This window comes from Pholcus phalangioides, unplaced genomic scaffold (genome assembly GCF_987345545.1).
Source record: "Pholcus phalangioides strain wild (caught in Gottingen) unplaced genomic scaffold, Ppha-v1.0 ptg000040l_1, whole genome shotgun sequence".
Taxonomy (NCBI): Eukaryota; Metazoa; Arthropoda; class Arachnida; order Araneae; family Pholcidae; genus Pholcus; species Pholcus phalangioides.
Window position 1 is genome coordinate 4702369 of NW_028301626.1, and position 18080 is coordinate 4720448.

The window sequence follows — 18080 nt, forward strand, 5'->3', positions numbered from 1 at the left end:
GTCCAGAACAGGTTTCTGCGTGACATGTTTTATAGGCATTTCCACGTTTACATTAATGGCATAAGTACTACTACTATTTAACCGAACATGCACCTCGTACACATTCCTCTACGGAATTTCTAACGAATCGCTACATAAGTACCACTTAACTGCGATGTTTTTTCAATCATTAGATCGCCGAAGAAGTAGCTACCTTCGCTTTTGTGCATAAAATTGTAAATAATGTAATTGATTTCGATCTTCAACTCGTAAAGTTTTCTGTGCGAGTTCGAAATAGGTCTGTTCGGCGGACTCTTCACTTGCCTTAAACCTCGAACAAATATTTTGCGACGGTTCCCTATTTTTGAGATGTGTGATTTGTATAATTAGTGCCCTCTGAAACCGATATGATTAATTCAAATATAAGAGAATTTATCAAAAGTTATGATGTGTATGATTATTGAGTGTTTGAATATAGGCCATTCCGATTGTTTAAGTATTTGTATTGTATTTCTCGTCTCTTGTCCATCTCTATAATTGAGCAATGCTTGTTTGTTAAATAAACCCTTTAATTGACAAGCATTGAATATCCAGAAGGGAAACTTTGAGGAGTTATATCAAGCAAATGAGGTACCCTGGATATTATTACATGACAGAAAAAAATTTATTGTAAATATTTAAAAAAATATGGGCTGTTGCAACTTCCGGGAACTCACTCTATAATATATTAGGCTATATTTGATTTATACAGATTTGAATAATATAAAAATGTGATGTGTTGCTTGCCAACTTACTTTTCTATTATTGCTGAAGAATAAACAGCAATATGTCACTTCCACACATGGTATTTTCCTCCAAAATGCTAGGGTCAGAAATCGCTCTTGCTTGGCTTGTCAAGAAATATGAGACAGGCTCGTACGTTTCAGCTATTCTGCTAGTAATTGTAGAAACTTCGTGAACAACTAATTAGTAAAAATCGAATGTTTAGGAATTGCTTAGAAGCATCAATGCCGAAACGAGCTCAAAATATAAAATGCTATTACTTAAAAAAAGAAAACCATGTTTAAAAAGCAACCATCGCCAAATAAAGGGTTCATAAAGCAAAGTTGGATCTAAACAATGAGGTGCCCAAAAATCTCTGCTGCCGTTTTGCTGGAGAAGTCAATGAGCTTCAATGAAATACTTGTTGGTAAAAGCGTCAAACCAGAGTTTGCTCAAAAAATTGAAGGGGCAGGACATTAGAGATACCGCTCCATTCTAATTTTCCTGGGACTCAGGTTATTGTCAAAATCTGTGTCCTTTTTGAATGATATATTTTTTTTCCAGATCCATCTGAAAAAAATAAAATAAATAAATTTGGGTTCCCCTCCCCCATCACCATTCATACAAATAATTGATTTCTAAAAACATGTTCAATCCAAGGATTGACTAACAAAAAGTTTAATTTACTAGGGTAGCTAAGTTCAGAGTTACATTTGTTGCTAAATATTCTACTGCTAGAGAAAAGTTGCAAAGAAACGCATCAACACTGAAGAATTAACATTAAGCATTATATAATTTAAGACAGATATAATTAAGTTGGGCACTTTATATATTTACTAATAAATCGGTCTATAAATTCTCATCTGATTTCATATAAATTCTTGCAGAGCGATTTCCAGCTAGAATGATTTTCTTTACCTTCCCTAATGGTCCACAACTGTGGCCTACCACCATTAACTGCCACATATTTCATACCTGAATGTGGGAGCTATGTCAGATTTGTATTGGTTTCACCAATACAAACTTGCCGCACACAGTGTGCTTGTGTGTCAAGCGTCATGAGTGTCTTGTATTCAAGTGTGATTAATGCTTTTTCTCCTCCAAATCTCTACCCGTGCAGGACCTGTTTTTGTCGTCGCCTGCCCACCGAATTTTTTCCGGATTTTAGCAATTCCTAAAAAAAACCCCTTTTTTCGCCTCTTCAGCTCAGATTTAGTGCTTTTGCTAGAGCGGCGCTCAGCGTGACCGCATGGCCCGAGAGCCGGCGCTGCGTCGTGGCAACAGTTCTTTTCAAAGTAATAACCATCTGAAAGTTGGAAAACACGTCAGAAAAACTTAATTTAGCCGACCACAACTGCGCATTAGCGAATCCCAAACCCGGATTTTCGCGATGTTAAACTCACGACCACATTGCGGCTGGATCAGAAAACTAGATATTCAAGGTAGAGTTTTTACAGATTCGGTTTTTTTTTCTCTAATGATCTCGGGAAATATTTTTACAATTTGAACGGGCGATCCAATTATATACGAGTTTTCAAAAAGGCGCACGTGCAATCTTGTGGGAACGAAGTGAATTTACGCAGTAAATACGCTTTCTATGAATGTGGGTGGATTAGCCGCAAAAGTACCGTAATTTGCGATGTATAACCGTCAGGAGGAAAAACCCTCAGAAATTGGGAAATTTGGTATAATAGCTGCTCATTCATAGACAACTAGACATTTCATCAACTTACCTGTGATAGCCCCCGGGGTTATATATTTTATTCCAATACACAGTGCTTGTTTATCAGTGAACCAGTGTTCGCAGATTTTTTTTGATCACGCATCTTACGCATCAAAATTCAATTTTACTACTACGAATTTCGTTGAGGAGTGAAAATACTCCTCAATTATAATCCCCCTAAATTTTTTAGGTAGTTTTTTTCTTTAATAGTAATTTTTTTCCTGATTAAAAAAAACACCCATTTATAATTTGGAAGTAGGAGTGAAATTATTCTTCCAAATTATATTTTTGGATAACACTGCTGTGAACTACTTTTCAAGGTTCGTGGCAGCACGATCATGATAGACTGTGAGAAAAGGAAAAAAAATAAAATGTTGGTGTGGAGGTTTTTCCCTCCGCACTTTTTTTTCCCTCAGAACTCGAACAAAACGCGTCCCGTGTAGGGATTACCGTTTCCCGGGGTTTTCCTCAATCCAGGGAAAGCGTAAATTTTAAAAAGTTATTAATATTTAAAGTTCATTAACAAATATCATCTATTGTGCGTTTAATTTAATTATGTGTTTGATTAATTTATTATTAAAAAAATTGAATAGTTAATTCATTGAAAAAAAAAAATTGGTAGAAATACAATAGTTCTCTTCTCTCACCTAAGATTCAACTCCCAAACAGGTCAATTTGTCTGGGAGGGGGGGGGGGAATGAATGTATTTCGCGTATTACCCCCCCCCCCCACCAACAGTGCTAAAATACTATTTAGTGATGGGTGTGGTTAATAAATGATTGTAATTAATTATATGCTATAATCTCATTAATTAGAAGAAATATCACAGTTTTTTTTTCCTTTCGAAGTAATTTCAATATTTGTAGAACAAGCCTTCAAACAATTTGAGCTAGGTACTTTTTATTTTGTACAAAAACAAAACCAACCAAAAAAATATTTTATTGAATTAGTTTTGAGACAATGAGATTTGCCATTGCTTAAAGTCTTCACGTTCTGCACTTACAGCAACTTTTCAGTCGAGGGCTAGTTAACCCTTTAAGCAACACAGGAGAAACCTCGTGTAAAATTCCTCCATATATTTTTTTGGTGAAGAAGGCTTTTTTCTGATTTTCACCAGATTCAAACTGAGGGGTGTGGGAGAAAGTGTTCCAGTGAGAAATCAACTTTACAAAATATCTGGGCTTGCCGCGACGCTAAAATAAGAAGCTTTCAATCAGGTGAGATATCTCATCAATTCTGCCTGAAGTGTTAATAAATGAATTCAAATGGATGAAGAAAAGACAGAATTCAAGCTTATTTATTCCGATTCCTCACTGTACGTCAAATTATTGAAAATTTTTTCAACAGTACAAAATGTCTGAGCTTGTCAATGCTAAGATAAGAGGCAAAAGATTGATGAGATATCTTGTCAATGCCCCATAAATGGCTAAATATACTATGTGTAATTCATTAATTTAATGATTTATCATTCATTAATATGATAAATATAACCTTATTTTTCTTCCAGGGTCCTGGGAAATTCCCGGTTGTATTTTAAGGTGTGGGATCCCAGGAGTGAAACCCTGGTCCCATGGGATTCATGAATACAATTTCCATGCGTCTTTTTCCGAAATTCTAGGTATTTCACGTGCTATAACATGTCAGCACCATCTCATACATGTCCAGGATATTTATGCAGAAAGCTATCAGACAAAATAAGTTCATATTTGAATCTGTTGATTTTTACATATTTGAATTTCGAGCTTGTTGATATTCCATATTACTCTAGATCCTTTTCTCTTTGACTAATCAAGGTTCTACTTTAAGAGGAATGATTTTGGACCAGTAAAAAACCTTTTTTTTTGGGAGGTGGTTTCTTCATAGTAAAGACCCTTCGGACAAATGTTTCACAGTGTATTTATTCTATCACAGTTTTCATTCATATTACTTTTATACATTTTAATGACATCATGCCTCTAATCAGCATTTTAAATGCAATTCTGAAATTGATTTATTTATTTCTGCAGGCAAAGGAAAAGGCCTCCGTGCTATGGCTCCTATCTAAAGCATTTGACGGTGTCATTCCAAGTGATTTGAGGCAGCCTTTCTACAGGGACCATGAGGTTGGTTAAGTTTGTTTTCACTTATAACTGATTTGCTATTCATCATGAAAAATGACCAATTATAGGTCCCCTTCCCTACATCCTGGAACAATAACCTCTTACACCAGGATCTTTCGAGGGACCTCTATAGTAAATTTATTGTGTAAAAAAAAGAATAAATGAAACTTTATGTAACTTTATCATCCTCCCCATACGAAAGCTATGGTGATTAACATTGATTTTTGCAACATATTTATTGCAGTTTAATCTCATTGTAATGATACTTGATATAATGACAAATTCTCCCCCACGACGATGTTTTGTCAAGTCTTGAGGAGAAACGCCTACATTATTACATTAAACTGCTTTTATAGATCGGGCAACAACTTTCTCTCAAATTAGGTTTTTTTTACAAAAGGGTAACCAGATATAAAGTTAATTTTTTTATTTTGATACATATACAACCCCTTGCAATATGAATGTCATATCTAAGGTCTACACGTTATTTAGATTTTTTTTTCAATTGAAAGAATGTTTCTAGGACTTACAGTTCATGAGTCATTCCAGGATGAAGGGACTATGATTATAGTTAGAGAATATAGATTATACTGGGTTTTAATACATAATCAATTAAGCATATTGGGTACAGTAGAGTCTTAATTATCTGAGGTTAAACGGGACAGAGACCACGTCAGATTTCTAAAAACTCAAATTATCCGTAAATCAATAGAGAAAACTTTTTAAGTGAGGGGGGTGTCCTATTCCTGTTCTGCTCTTAATCCGACGTCCTTATTCATAACATAACTGCCAAGACCCATAAACTCTACATAATGGAGGCTGATAAGGGCTACAGCCTTGGGGACCTAATATGAATGTTATTTTTGGTTTGTATGAATTTACTATTGAGAAACCGTGTGAAAAATTCCTGAAGATCCACCCCAGAGACCCCAGTCTACAGATCAAGACCCTGCCCCTTTCAAACTGAAATAACTCACACTACTGAGAAAAATGAGACAAAACTCATACACATGGTGAAAGACAGAGGCGTTTCAAAAAGGAATTTCTGGGGAAATTTTACACCTTGGATTATCAACTTTGCCGCACACCAACTTCAGTCATATATCACCATATGACAATTTCCAACTAGTGGAGTTGAGTGGAAAACAAAAGTGCCATCTACCAGTGGTCGCCCCAGGCTCAATAGGTAAAGAACTTTATCTGTTCTTTTTAGCTGGATTCTAACCCATGACTCGGCTGGACTCGAATTATCCAGATTCTAACTTCAATTTGCCGATTTAGGCTTGTTCCGATTCTATCAAAAATATTTTTTTTTCTGCAATTATAGGAATTGCAGAAAAAAACTGAGTACTTCCAAAAAGCAATGTTTGTGGCTACATGAATGGACATTATATCGTGTTTCAAACTCTTTATGGGAAGAAAATTAAGATTTGATGAGCTTGTATATGTCTGTTGATATGAGAGAATTTTACTGATTGCTGTTCGCTTATACAGGATGTTATGCTGATATAAATTTATTTTACCCATTTTTAGCATCACAGGCACTTGAAACCAAAAATAGTGCATTCCCTTGCCAATGCAGAGCTGTATTGTCTTGCTCTTGCGAATATATATTCTGATCCAAACTATCACAATTTGGATCACCATGGCATTATACAGGCAATCTCCAGGAAAGGAATTACTCTCATGGAGTCAAGGGAAGCTCCTTTGACAGAGACGATACTAGTTCAGACGGCTCCTTTGAAACTGGTAAGGCTCTCTACTTTTTTTTTTGAATTATCAATGCAAACTACTTTTATGAGTTATCAATTTTTATAAAAGTTTTTAATTCTTCCTGTAATTTTTCTCCCATAAAACAAACTCAAAACAAAATATTTTATTTTTCGCTAATTTATCATAATTTTTTATTTTCTTTTATGCTACGTTAATCCAGAGTTCTAATTTTTGAAAGCAAAAACTTAAATTTTCTATCCCTTTTAATATTAGAAATCTTTGTTTTCTCCTCTCTTCCCCTTATTTCTCATGTTTTGCTATTTCGCAGCAGTTTATATTGTTTCCATAACTCACACTGACTTCTGGTTCATTTCAATGTCCCCAGAGGATAATGTTATCAACTTTGGAAGTGTTACTCCAAGCTTCTTAAAAATGATTCTAGTTTTTTTTTTGGCTTAATTTCTTTTCTCTATCAAATAAGACAGATTTTTTTTTATGGTAGAAGTGTGTGTGCTCAATTTGTGCAATGGGGAAAAATAAATATTGGTTTCCCATCTTAAGGGACTTGACCAAAAGCTGAGGCTCTCCAGCAAGAAAAAGATTTGGGGTCCTGTTTATCTTTACATTTATATAATTGGCTAATTGGCTTATCTATGTGGGGAGGTTCTTTGAAGCTTGAAGTCCCGAGCCTTGTGGTATTTACATTGTAAGAACACATAAGTGTCGGGGGGGGGGGGAAATGTGATTAAAGTGTTTGACATTTTCAACAGGATGCATAAGATGAACTGTGAGTTAATTGACTGCTTCAACATAGGAACACCAGTATCAATTGGTAAAAGGCAACATGTTGTGGTGTTGCTGAGGGAATTTCTCTCTAATAGGTTTGTGAATGAAGGAATATGTCACACACACACACGGTCGAGTGTTGTAAATTCTATCATGATCACAATGATTTAACTCTTTAAGCTGAAATGACGAGATATCTTGTCTCTTTATACAAATATACAAATACAAATACAACGCCACAACAGGCAAATTGCCCAACGAGGTGGCTGACTTAAGAACATCATGGATCCCAGAGCCCCTACCTACTACTGCTACACCACCCCTCGGAACCCCCCAACGAATCGGTACATGCGGGAATGTACGTGTAGTGCAACCTGACGTAAAGTTTGTTTCTGTGTAATGCTGGTTATGTGTAGTGCTGTCATCTGCCCCCAGTTTTACTAACTATGAGTGAAGTGTTATGGTTGAATGATTTACCGTTGTAGGACTGTTGCTCTCTGTGGCGAGACTTTTTAACGGGGAGATCGGCTCGCATTTGCGCCTTGAAGTTGGGAACCACGGAAAACCAACTTCAGCCGACCACCACTGTGGGGTTCGAACCCGGATCCTCGCATCACGAGTCCGGCACTATAACCACTCGACCACCACAGCGGCCTTTAAAAGCCCCTCTTTATTTAAGACAAGTCCAGATATTTTGTAGCATTGATTTCTCAGTAGAACACTTTTCCCTATACCTTTTAGTTTATACCTGCTGAAAATTAAAAGAAAGCCTTCTCTTTTTCTTTTTATTGAAAAGATACAGCTTTTTTAAAGGGGGAATATTGTGATTTCTGCTGTGTCGCATAAAGAGTTAATAATAAATAATATTCATGGTGAGATAAATCGAGAAGTTATCAACACTTTGATGAAGACAACCATAATGTCTTATGCACAATGCATTATTTTTTTTCGGAAAAATAATTTTTTTGGTGTTGTCAAATTTTTAAATTTATTTAATATTCAACACACCAATAAATTTTAACAGCCTTTTCTTTTTTCCCCACCTTGTTGGGAAGTTTGCCTGTTGTGGCCTATGTATTTGTATTTTATACTCTGTTTATGAAATTTATTCTTAAGAAATTATGTTAAATTCATTCAGAGAAGTTTGAATGATACATGAGTTGTTGAATTCAGAAAAGCCAAATAATCAATTATATACATAAAGATTGTGTATTATGTATTTTTCAGAGTGCCCATATGTGTGTCATAGAAGGGATAATTTCCTTGTATATAAAAGAAGTCCTCATTCCAGAAAAAGTTGTCGATGTAGTAAGGTATGATGGCTATAAATTGCACTCCACTTATAAGAACAATCTCGAAGAATTTATTTTTAAGTCACATCAAATTACTTGCTTTTTTAATGTAAATTCATAGCTTTAATGCGCAATATATTGCAGGTGTTTTTCCAATGTGGACTTGAATAGTGAAATGCCATCTAATCCTGAAGAAGCTGCTATTCTTTGGATCAACAAGTGTTGTGTCACTCTGGAACAAGAGATTAAAGAACAGTGTAGCAAACATGAAGTATTGCTTTGCTGTTTTTAAGCAATAAGATTTATGAAATTTAATGATTGTTGTGGTAATGCATTTGATGTATTGTTTTCATCTGGAGGAGGGCGAGATCATATTGTGATCTTTTCTCCCTCATTCCATCTACATTCATGTACATATCCATGTAATTATTACAAATTTACGTACCTGGGTGTAGATGAAATAAATTTGAGTTTCAACATTAGTAAAGGATGGACAGGCAAATGTGAAATACAAATATTTTGCTTCGGGACCTACAGAATTATTTTTTTTTCAGCTATTTTCTTGTAGCCCCACAATAAGTTTTGATGTGTAACAGACAATGGAAGATAGAGGGGGGGGGGGGGTCCTGATGAGTTGGAATACTTTGGAGTAGTTATTTCTTTGCTTTTCTCCTGAATCGTAAATGACTCATCATCTCCTTCACTTTTAAATGGCAAGTACTTGATTCAGAATAATCTTACGATATTTTCAGCAGGCATGAGTACCATATTATGAATGAAATAAATAAATTGGGGAAAAATTACAATTCGCAAAAAAAAAAAATTGTTTTAGAGGTCACGTTGACTGACACCCCCCCCCCCTTCCGACCAGTCAACATGCATTGCTACTGACAGCCTCCATCCAAATATTGGTGTGTCTGGCTAGAACTAATTTTTAAGTTGTTCATGCAAATATTTGCCTACAATTTCATATGCTAGAGTGTTTGTCTTTTTTCAAATGTTAAAGTGGTGGAAATATGATAGATATTTAATATTTTTAGTTTTCGTATTGGCAACTTTCCCCACATTTTTTCGAGTGAGGGAGAAGTACTACCAACATACAGCAATTGACTAATAAGGCATGCCTCTGGCATTGAAAGTTTTTTTTTGTGGGTGTAGGACAGGCTATAGAAAAGATGATCCTGTTCATTTAAAGATAATAAAACAGTAGGCGAAGGAATTATACAGTTGTGTAAAAAAGAAGGGCTGGCATCAAAATATTTAGACTTATTTAAAATATTGTATGAAAATGCGTTATCAAATTATGTTTGTTTATTTCTTTTATTTTTCCTTTCGCCTCAGCCTAATGCGAAGCTTCCAAAGATTCCAGTCTTACAAGAGATAGCAGATATAAGTGATGGATGTAGTCTGGCTGCTGTGATATGTTTCTATTGTTCTAATCATATTAACTGGCAAGGTAAATCTGTAATCTATCAATTAGTTTGTGATCATAAGTTGAATCAAGAGTTCATGAAGTTTTTCTTGTTCTTGATACATTTGGGATTGCTTCCTCTTCTTTGCAAATTTATAATGTCTCTACAATAGAATCTCTTGAAGCTGTCACAATCTGAAGTCCTCACCCCATTTATACGTTCTTTCTTTTAAACCCAACATGCCCGGCTCTATCAGCTTTAGCTAATTTTAGTCATTGCCCTTGTCGAAAGGGGGGGGGGGCTGCTCTTATAGGAGAGAACTTTATTAAACACAATTAAATGTTCATGTATGGAATTTCATAAATACAAAATATAGCACGAAAAATGAAAAAAATTCAAAAACAATGAAGAAATACGAAAATACGAAAAAACATGTATAGATTAATGCTTGAAACATCTAGCATAAATTGAGAGAACACAAAGGAAAAGAACAAAAAAAAAAAAAATAATTTTTTTTATATATATATACCGTATATACTCGTGTATAAGCCGAGTTTTTTTGTGGAAAAATTGGTTCCTCAAGTGGGGGGTCGGCTTATACTCGGGTCAGTTTTTGATGAGAAAATATCGACCCCACACAATCAGTAGTCATTTTTGTAGCAGTGTTTGAGAAACCGCCATTATTGGTATGGGATATGTTCAAACCCCCGAAAATGTCAAAGACGAGGCAAAGAAATCGAAAACATCATTGACTTTGATACCAGGTGGGCTAACGTTGATTGTAAAGCCTTTCAAAGACTGTTTGAGGAATTTGTGGATCAAATGGATGAGTTCCGATGATAAAGAAACCACAAAAGGTGGTGCCTTGAAGAAACCTGACATTGGCCTAGTGTGTCAATGGGTACATGAGGCGTGGAATTCTGTCTCCACCGAAATTATCATCCGATCCTTCAAAAAGTGTTGCATCAGCAATGCGATGGACGGAACTGAAGATGATATCCTCTTTGAAAGTGACAATGGCGATGACAGCGTACCCATCATAGGGGCGATGCCGCACCCTCTATGATGATCTGATGGATTACGATGAGCTTGGATACTCAAAAGAAACGGTTTAAAAAGTTTGAATTGTTTTCTGTTGTAAATTTCCATAAGCTATTCATTTTGCATGGAAATATACAATTTTTTTTCTCTGAAATACACAGATTTTTTGGGGTCGGCTTATACATGGGTTTTCAATTTATTGCGGTTTTGGTGGTCCTGAAGTAGGGGGGGTCGGCTTATACACGAGTATATACGGTATATGTCTTCTCCTTGCAAAACTCGTTAAGCACCAACCAGATTTTTTAACAAAGTGAAAAAGAAACTTTTGTAGAATGTATTTTTTGAGCTGATGCTTGTTAAAATGCTAATGCTATGCTGTTAAAATTTTAAATTTTAAGCAGTCAGTTCAAAAAATATACTGTATAAAAGTTTCTTTTTAACTTTCTGTAAAAAAATCTGGTTGGCATTCAACGAGTTTTGCAATTGGACGACTTATACATATACACATTATATATACTATAGAACTTGTCATAGAAGAGGGAAGTAAAATTGACAAGGACCAGACAGTGCTACAACCTCAAATTCTTAAATTGAACCGTTATTTGTCCAAGAGCCTTTGTCCTCAGGCTTCTCGGCTCATGAAAGATTCTTGATCTTCTGGGACTCATTGTGACAGTGCTTGGTTTGACTGTTATTGCAGGGGTGGGAACTCTGCGCGAATTGCGCCGCACTGCGCCAAAACTAATATCTTGCGCCATCCTGCTCCAATAGCGTATTTTCGTATTTTTCTGCGCCAAATAGCGAATTTTGCTTCAGTATGCCCGGAATTTCGGAAAGGACGAAAAAATTTTTTTGCTCCAGCTAGCTACGAAACGATTCTTTCCGAGAAGAGCGTGTTTTATTCCACTATATCTAAACTACCGCCTTAACTTATCGGCCCCTCATCGGGCTTTCCATTGTGAAACCCCGATATTATCCGCGATCGTCGAACTGAAGAGGGTTTGCAATGTCTTTCAGCGTCAAAGTGCAAATGCGAGTGTTTCCTTTTAAAAAAAAAAGTCTCCACTGGAAGCAATAGAAATTACTGTAGTCGATCGTCATTGTGTTAAATCCCGATGTTTCGTGAAAAAAAATTTCATTCCGGGAGTAAAAAGCGCATGTCCGCCGAATTACGAATGTTAGTTTAGAAACTTTGGCGAATAACGAGCGTTAAATCGTCAATATCGCCAAATAACGGGTGTCAGATCGCCAATTTCGCCAAATAACGAGTGTCAAATCGCCAATCTCGCCAGATAATGAGTGCTGAATCGCCAAACATCGTGTTGATTCTTCCGAAATTCTCTCCCATTTTGCAACAAAATCTTTTCAAGTATAAAAAAATTGAAAACTTATAAAAATGTTTTAGCTCATTTGAAGTGCTGCTGTTCAAGGCAGCAAATAGTGCCCTCAGTAAGCAAAAATCATCTTAAATAGACGGGTGCAAAAAATTTTATGACAGCCGCTCTTTCAAACAAGGTGTCAAAAGCCTAAAATACCAAAAACAAAAATCAAGCTGACGAAAAAATGTTTGATATCAAAAGACAGTGCAGTTTTATTTTGAAAAGGGTTGAGGGTTAACGAAAATATTCTTGTTAATTTCACTGTTCCAATTTATAAATATCCACTCCGAATCCCATATTTGCTGCTCCAAAACTGCTCCGAATCCTGAATTTTGCTGCTCCAAATCCTGAATCTTGCTGCTCCAAAGTGGACTTAGTCACTTCCCACCCCTGTTATTGTCAATGCATCTCTTCATACCGAATTTGGATTTGCTTCCATTAATTTCATCAAGTTTGTGATCTTCACTGATCACTCCATTTATACTGCTGATTTTTGGCTCAATAACAAACTAGTCTTAACAGCAACCTTTACACCCAATATAACCATCATTAATTTTTTGGTCTAACCATATATATCATCACTTTTGTGTGAAAAGTTCTTTGTTAAGTCATTGAAAAATTCTATCTTACCAAAATACATATGTGTTTTATTTTGATTCGGGGGGAAAAAAGCTGGATTCATCATCCATCATAAAGCTGGATCAAATTCCATTTAAAATTTGCCCCTTCTACAAAAGGAAGCTCAATCAAATCAATGGCATTCCGCGATATAATCCCATGTTAATCTGCTCCTTATATAGTTTTGCTCAAAAATCTTCCACACCAGGTATGTTTAAGTTTCTCTCAGTTTTTTTCTCAGATTAACAGTTTCTTAGAGATAAGTGTAGTTTTTTTTTTTTTTTTTTAAATTTTACATTGGGTTTATGGTTATCTTTTTTTTTTTTTGCTGCTACTTATCCAGATTGTCATGATTCTTTAAGCTTTTGTGTTAGAAGAGAATGGAGAGAAAATTTATTAAAGAATCCAGGATAGCCAAAGCATTGCATGCTAGGAATGAGGGATTCATAGAACAACTTTTGATGAAATTTTTTACTACCTTGAGACCTGGTTGGAAATTTTCATCAAAAGTGGAAATGGCAACATGCCACAAATTACCCAAGTTATGGGCAAGTGGATAGAACTTTGCTACTCGCCACAAATATGCTACGGTTAAAACTACAGATTTCTTGAACCATCTGGGAATATACAGCCTAAGAAATTACAGCTCAATTCTTTTCATCTTTAAAATCATACTTACTTTTTCACTTTCGTCATTATTTTATTAGTCTTGCCATTACTCCGATTAAACTGTCACCTGTCACTTTTCTTCGGTTCCTGAGGGTGAGTCTATAAAGAAATTCCACTATATTTTTTTAAAAAATTCAATTATAATTGGACGAAAAGTTTAAAACTTTTCCCTTTGCACATGCGAATAATGATATCAACTTTACTGCACACCAACTCTGGTTACATATCGCCATATGGTAATTTCCAACCAATGGAGTTGAGGGGGAAATGAAGGCGCAATCTATTGGTGGTTGCCCCAGGTTTGGTAGTTGAACTTGATTCTGATGTTCTTTAGCCGGATTCAAACCCGTGGGCCTTGACGGTAACCTTCATAGTGGAAGACAAGCATCTTACCACTGTGCACCACTTGTTCGCCAATAAAGATATCTAGTCTATATTTCTGCATTGATTTAATCTGCGTGTGCACTTATTCTTTTCAGATGTATGCTGGAATGACCCAATGTCTCTTGGTGACAGCATTTATAATATACAATTAGTCAAACGTTTCTGTTGTGATAATCTTCCTCGTCAGATAGACTTTTTGAGCCTGGAAGACTTTTTGTATGTGCATCCTTCGATCAAAATGAACATTCTAGTTTTTGTTGCTGAATTGTTGTTCTCTTTCGTGATATGGCCTGTGAACTGTGTGACTAGGCAAGCAAACTTTGAATTACAAGAAGCGCAATTACAAAGAGAAGGTAAGTGCTGTGATCTCAATATTAGCATAAGCCAGATAATATCAGCATTAGTAGTAGCACTGGACTCTGGCTTTACTAACTGACCCATTGCTTTTTCTTATTGAGAAAGACTCTTTGATCATATATTTAAATTTTTTCTTCTATAAAATTTGCTATACAGTAACACCCCAAAGGTATGGGACCATGTGGGACTGATAATAACCCATTACGTTGAATTTGCATAAGTAAGAATAATAATTTTGCATACTAATATGTGTAAATATAATATATAAATATTCAGGCAAAAACACTCATTGAAACTAGGGCTGGACAAATCTCCCAAAAAGGACATGTCTGTTCTGTATTAAAACCAGTGGAACCTCGTTTATACAGCATTCAAGAAGCCGAATCAAAACATAATATAAATGTGTAAGTTGAATTACTGAGACTTTTTAAATAAATGACAAACCTCTCACCACAGCCACACTCACACCAAATATTAAATTAAATGCATTTAATTGCATCTCTAATTCTGTTATAAAAAAAATATCATTTCAGTAATACTTGAGGGGGAAAAAATCACATTTCACATCACTTAAAGAAGTAAAATTTAGTGGAACATTACCTTTGGGACATGACACTAAGAAAAAACTGCAACAAAATCTTTTTGATTAGGGAAACTCCCCGTCTTGGACACTCTTTTTTTTCGGCAGCAGATGATTTGCAACCAGCAGCTTGGTCTTTGATTTTGTTTCTCTGCTTTATAACCATTTTCAAAGTGGACACTAGGATATTCAAATGATTTGCAAGATGAATTTTTTAATTTAAAATTCTTGAAGTTGTCCAAAATTTCTATTTTTTTTCAAAGAAAGCGCTTTTCGTTTTCTCAACAGTATGAATGGTGTATTTGACACAGCCAGCAAGAAAAGCCCCAAAAATGAAAGAAAATTCTTTAGGAAATGATAGAAAGAGCTTACTGTATGTGTGTCTGTCTTATCAGCAGACTTGTATTCTCCAAATGCTTGCAATGGACTTTCATGCTCTCTGGGGATAATGCTTAATTACTCCGTCCCATCCCTAGGGATATATGGTTTTATCTGTAAATCAGACGCAGCAAACACAATCCAGCCCAGCACGAGAAGAATTGGGCTGGGGCGACCTCTGGGGATAAATAACACTAGAAATATTGGAAGTAAAAAATTCTGAAAAGACATATGACTGTCAAACCAGTTGAAACCTGTTTCTGTGGGGGCTTGTCATATCTGCATATTCTCAGAAACAAGCAATAAACAAATTACTATCCACTCTAAATGGCCATCAGTCAGCTCACTAGCAATTTTCGTATATGTCAGCAGTCATCCTAAAATTCATGGCTTTTGCAGTGGCAGTATGCGAGAAGAATTGTTGCAGCAACACCTTTTCACTGCATGCAAAAATTGTGTGCATTTGATGGATATAAATGACTTTTTTTTTTCAAAAGATTTGGAGTTCGAGTGGAAGTGAAAACATTGAATAATTCAGTTTTTGCATCTAATGAATGAATTTTTTTAACATTAAAATGTATAAGAACCATAGACTTATATTATGACAGAATCCAAACATACTATAAAAGTGAAAGTCATATAACTTAGCGACAGATAAACAAGGTTCCACTGTACAAGCCCGAACAATATTTTATATGCTGGTCATGCTGGAAAAATACATGCCCAGTCAGAATTTTTACATGCTCCAGATATGTCGGGCAATAGATTTGTCCAATCCTGGACCAGATCTGATTTTTTTTTCCATGTAGCATATTAAATGAAAAACAAAATTTTTTTTATCCTGGTGGCTTCATAAAAATCCACTTTTGACCAATGCTCTCTCTGAATAGCGCATAGCCAAAATGTTTCTGTGAAGACAAAATAATTGAATACACTATTGGGAATCTGGAATTACCATGTCACACACAGAAAAAAACCTGAGTCTGTTTGTTCTTTGCTCTCTATCTGCATTGATTAAAACTGCAGTCCAATCCTTAAAAAAAGTCAGTAGTAGCAGGAATCTATGCAAATCAATGTCACCTGTAGTATGTGGGGGATGTTTGGATTGCACCCTGGTCAACCAAAGGAAATGGGCTCCTTGTTTTTAGAAGCAAGAAAGCAACTTTCATCCAGAGATGCAGACCAGGTGAATTTTCATTTTTGAGCATCACTTTGAACGAAATATTTTCAAGGCTCACAACAAAGTTAGAATTCAGGTATGAAACTGCAACTGGTCTGTAAAAATGACAAATACAGTAAAAGCCTTTGAATTTCATTTTTAATTTCACTAATTTATACTGCAACTACACAAAAATTAACTTAGTTATGTTACTATGATGCTCTGATTGACTAAATACGGTAAAACCCTTCTTAACGGACACCCCCTCTTTTATAGTGAAATAGTAATTTTCCCTTATATAATAAATGTATGCATTTCAAACCCCTGATTAATGGTCACCCTTGTTTTATGGACAAATTTTTTTGTCCCACCGGTGTCCTCAAAAGAGAGGTTTTACTGTAATTCCTTCTTGATTATCACTTAATGATCTCTGTCATGAGCAGTAATAATCCTATGATTATGTTTGAACATTGAGGAATGAGAATTTTCTTTAAAAATCATGTGACTCTAAGTTGGCATAAAGGAATTGCTTTTGGGTTGCCATTTGTATCTTTGGAAATTTGATCATGCAGCTTTTTTCAATTGAAATATTTTGGCTTTCCCCCCATTGGAATTTATTTTAGTCCCAGTAATAGCGCACATGTATTCCTTCAACAAATCTTTGTTTCTCTTGTGTTGATACACCTTTGGTAATTGCTTGTGCAGTTAGAATTAGCTTTTGCATTATCTTGTTATAGCTCGAGTAAGAGTTGAAATGATGTTTTTGCTTTTATTTAAGTATTTTTCCTCTCATATATTTTTGGTCTATCCTCTTTAAAGGTGCAGCTAAACCGAGAAGCAGCAGTATACCATCTCATAAGATGCATCAAAACGTTGCAAGTGCCATTCCAAACTTAAGAACCGATTTCTATGGTGGTTCTACCTCAAGCCTTCCCGAGTTAAAGTCAGCGTGAGTTTTATGATAAATGAAATTTTATCATTTATAATTTTTTTCTTCAAAGAATTTTTTTTGTCAAAGCTCAGTAGTGAAATATCTATTTCATGTTCTCATAGATCTGGATCTCCAAATGTAAAGGATACTTCTGAGAAACAATCTTCTAATCGAAAGTCTATGGGTAATTTCATTTTTGATCATTTCAGATTCTTTCCTAATTACAGTGGAATTCTGATAACTTGACTATCCCAGTAAATTCCACATTCATTATTCTTATGGCTGGTACTATATTAACACTAGAAGGACCGACATTTCATTCTACCTAGAAGGGCCAATACCTGTCAAAATGACCGGAGATTGATTTGCACTATAAAATCTTAATTTCCTTGAGTTTTTTTAAGTTTAAATGTAAATATGAGTGTAGGAAAGCAATAGAAATAAAAACAGAGAATTCTCAAATTGAATTTTATAATTATGATGCAAAAAGATTAAAAATGGAATTTATAATATTTTTGCATCGTAGCCATACACATGTGTACCCATTTTTTAAACAGATTTTAATGGTTTTAATTATTTTTTTTCAAGTCAAGAATTGAAGTATGTGTAAGGTTACTTAATTAATTGAATAATTAATCAATTAAGTTAATTTTTCTTTTCCTTTTTAAAGTTCATTTTTGACCCACAATTAACACAAATCAATTGAAAAAAAAAATACATATATTATTCAGTTTTGGCTCGAGTTTGAAGAGAATAATACCTACCCAAAAGTTCCTCATTGTATATTGATTAAAAAATATATATTTACATTCTAAACA

General features: G+C 35.1%; 1 protein-coding gene across 3 annotated transcripts in view; it reads left to right on the forward strand.

Annotated features, from left to right (window-relative positions):
- Positions 1-18080, forward strand: part of LOC149065303 (patronin-like) — a 145194-nt gene that overhangs the window by 82074 nt on the left and 45040 nt on the right. For all 3 annotated transcript variants that reach the window (XM_089254231.1, XM_089254229.1, XM_089254230.1), the window contains 8 exons: positions 4471-4566; positions 6097-6312; positions 8290-8375; positions 8499-8625; positions 9696-9810; positions 13953-14210; positions 17151-17280; positions 17385-17446. In XM_089254231.1, the coding sequence (XP_089110357.1) occupies positions 4471-4566; positions 6097-6312; positions 8290-8375; positions 8499-8625; positions 9696-9810; positions 13953-14210; positions 17151-17280; positions 17385-17446 (1090 nt within the window). The remainder of the gene's footprint in view (positions 1-4470; positions 4567-6096; positions 6313-8289; positions 8376-8498; positions 8626-9695; positions 9811-13952; positions 14211-17150; positions 17281-17384; positions 17447-18080) is intronic.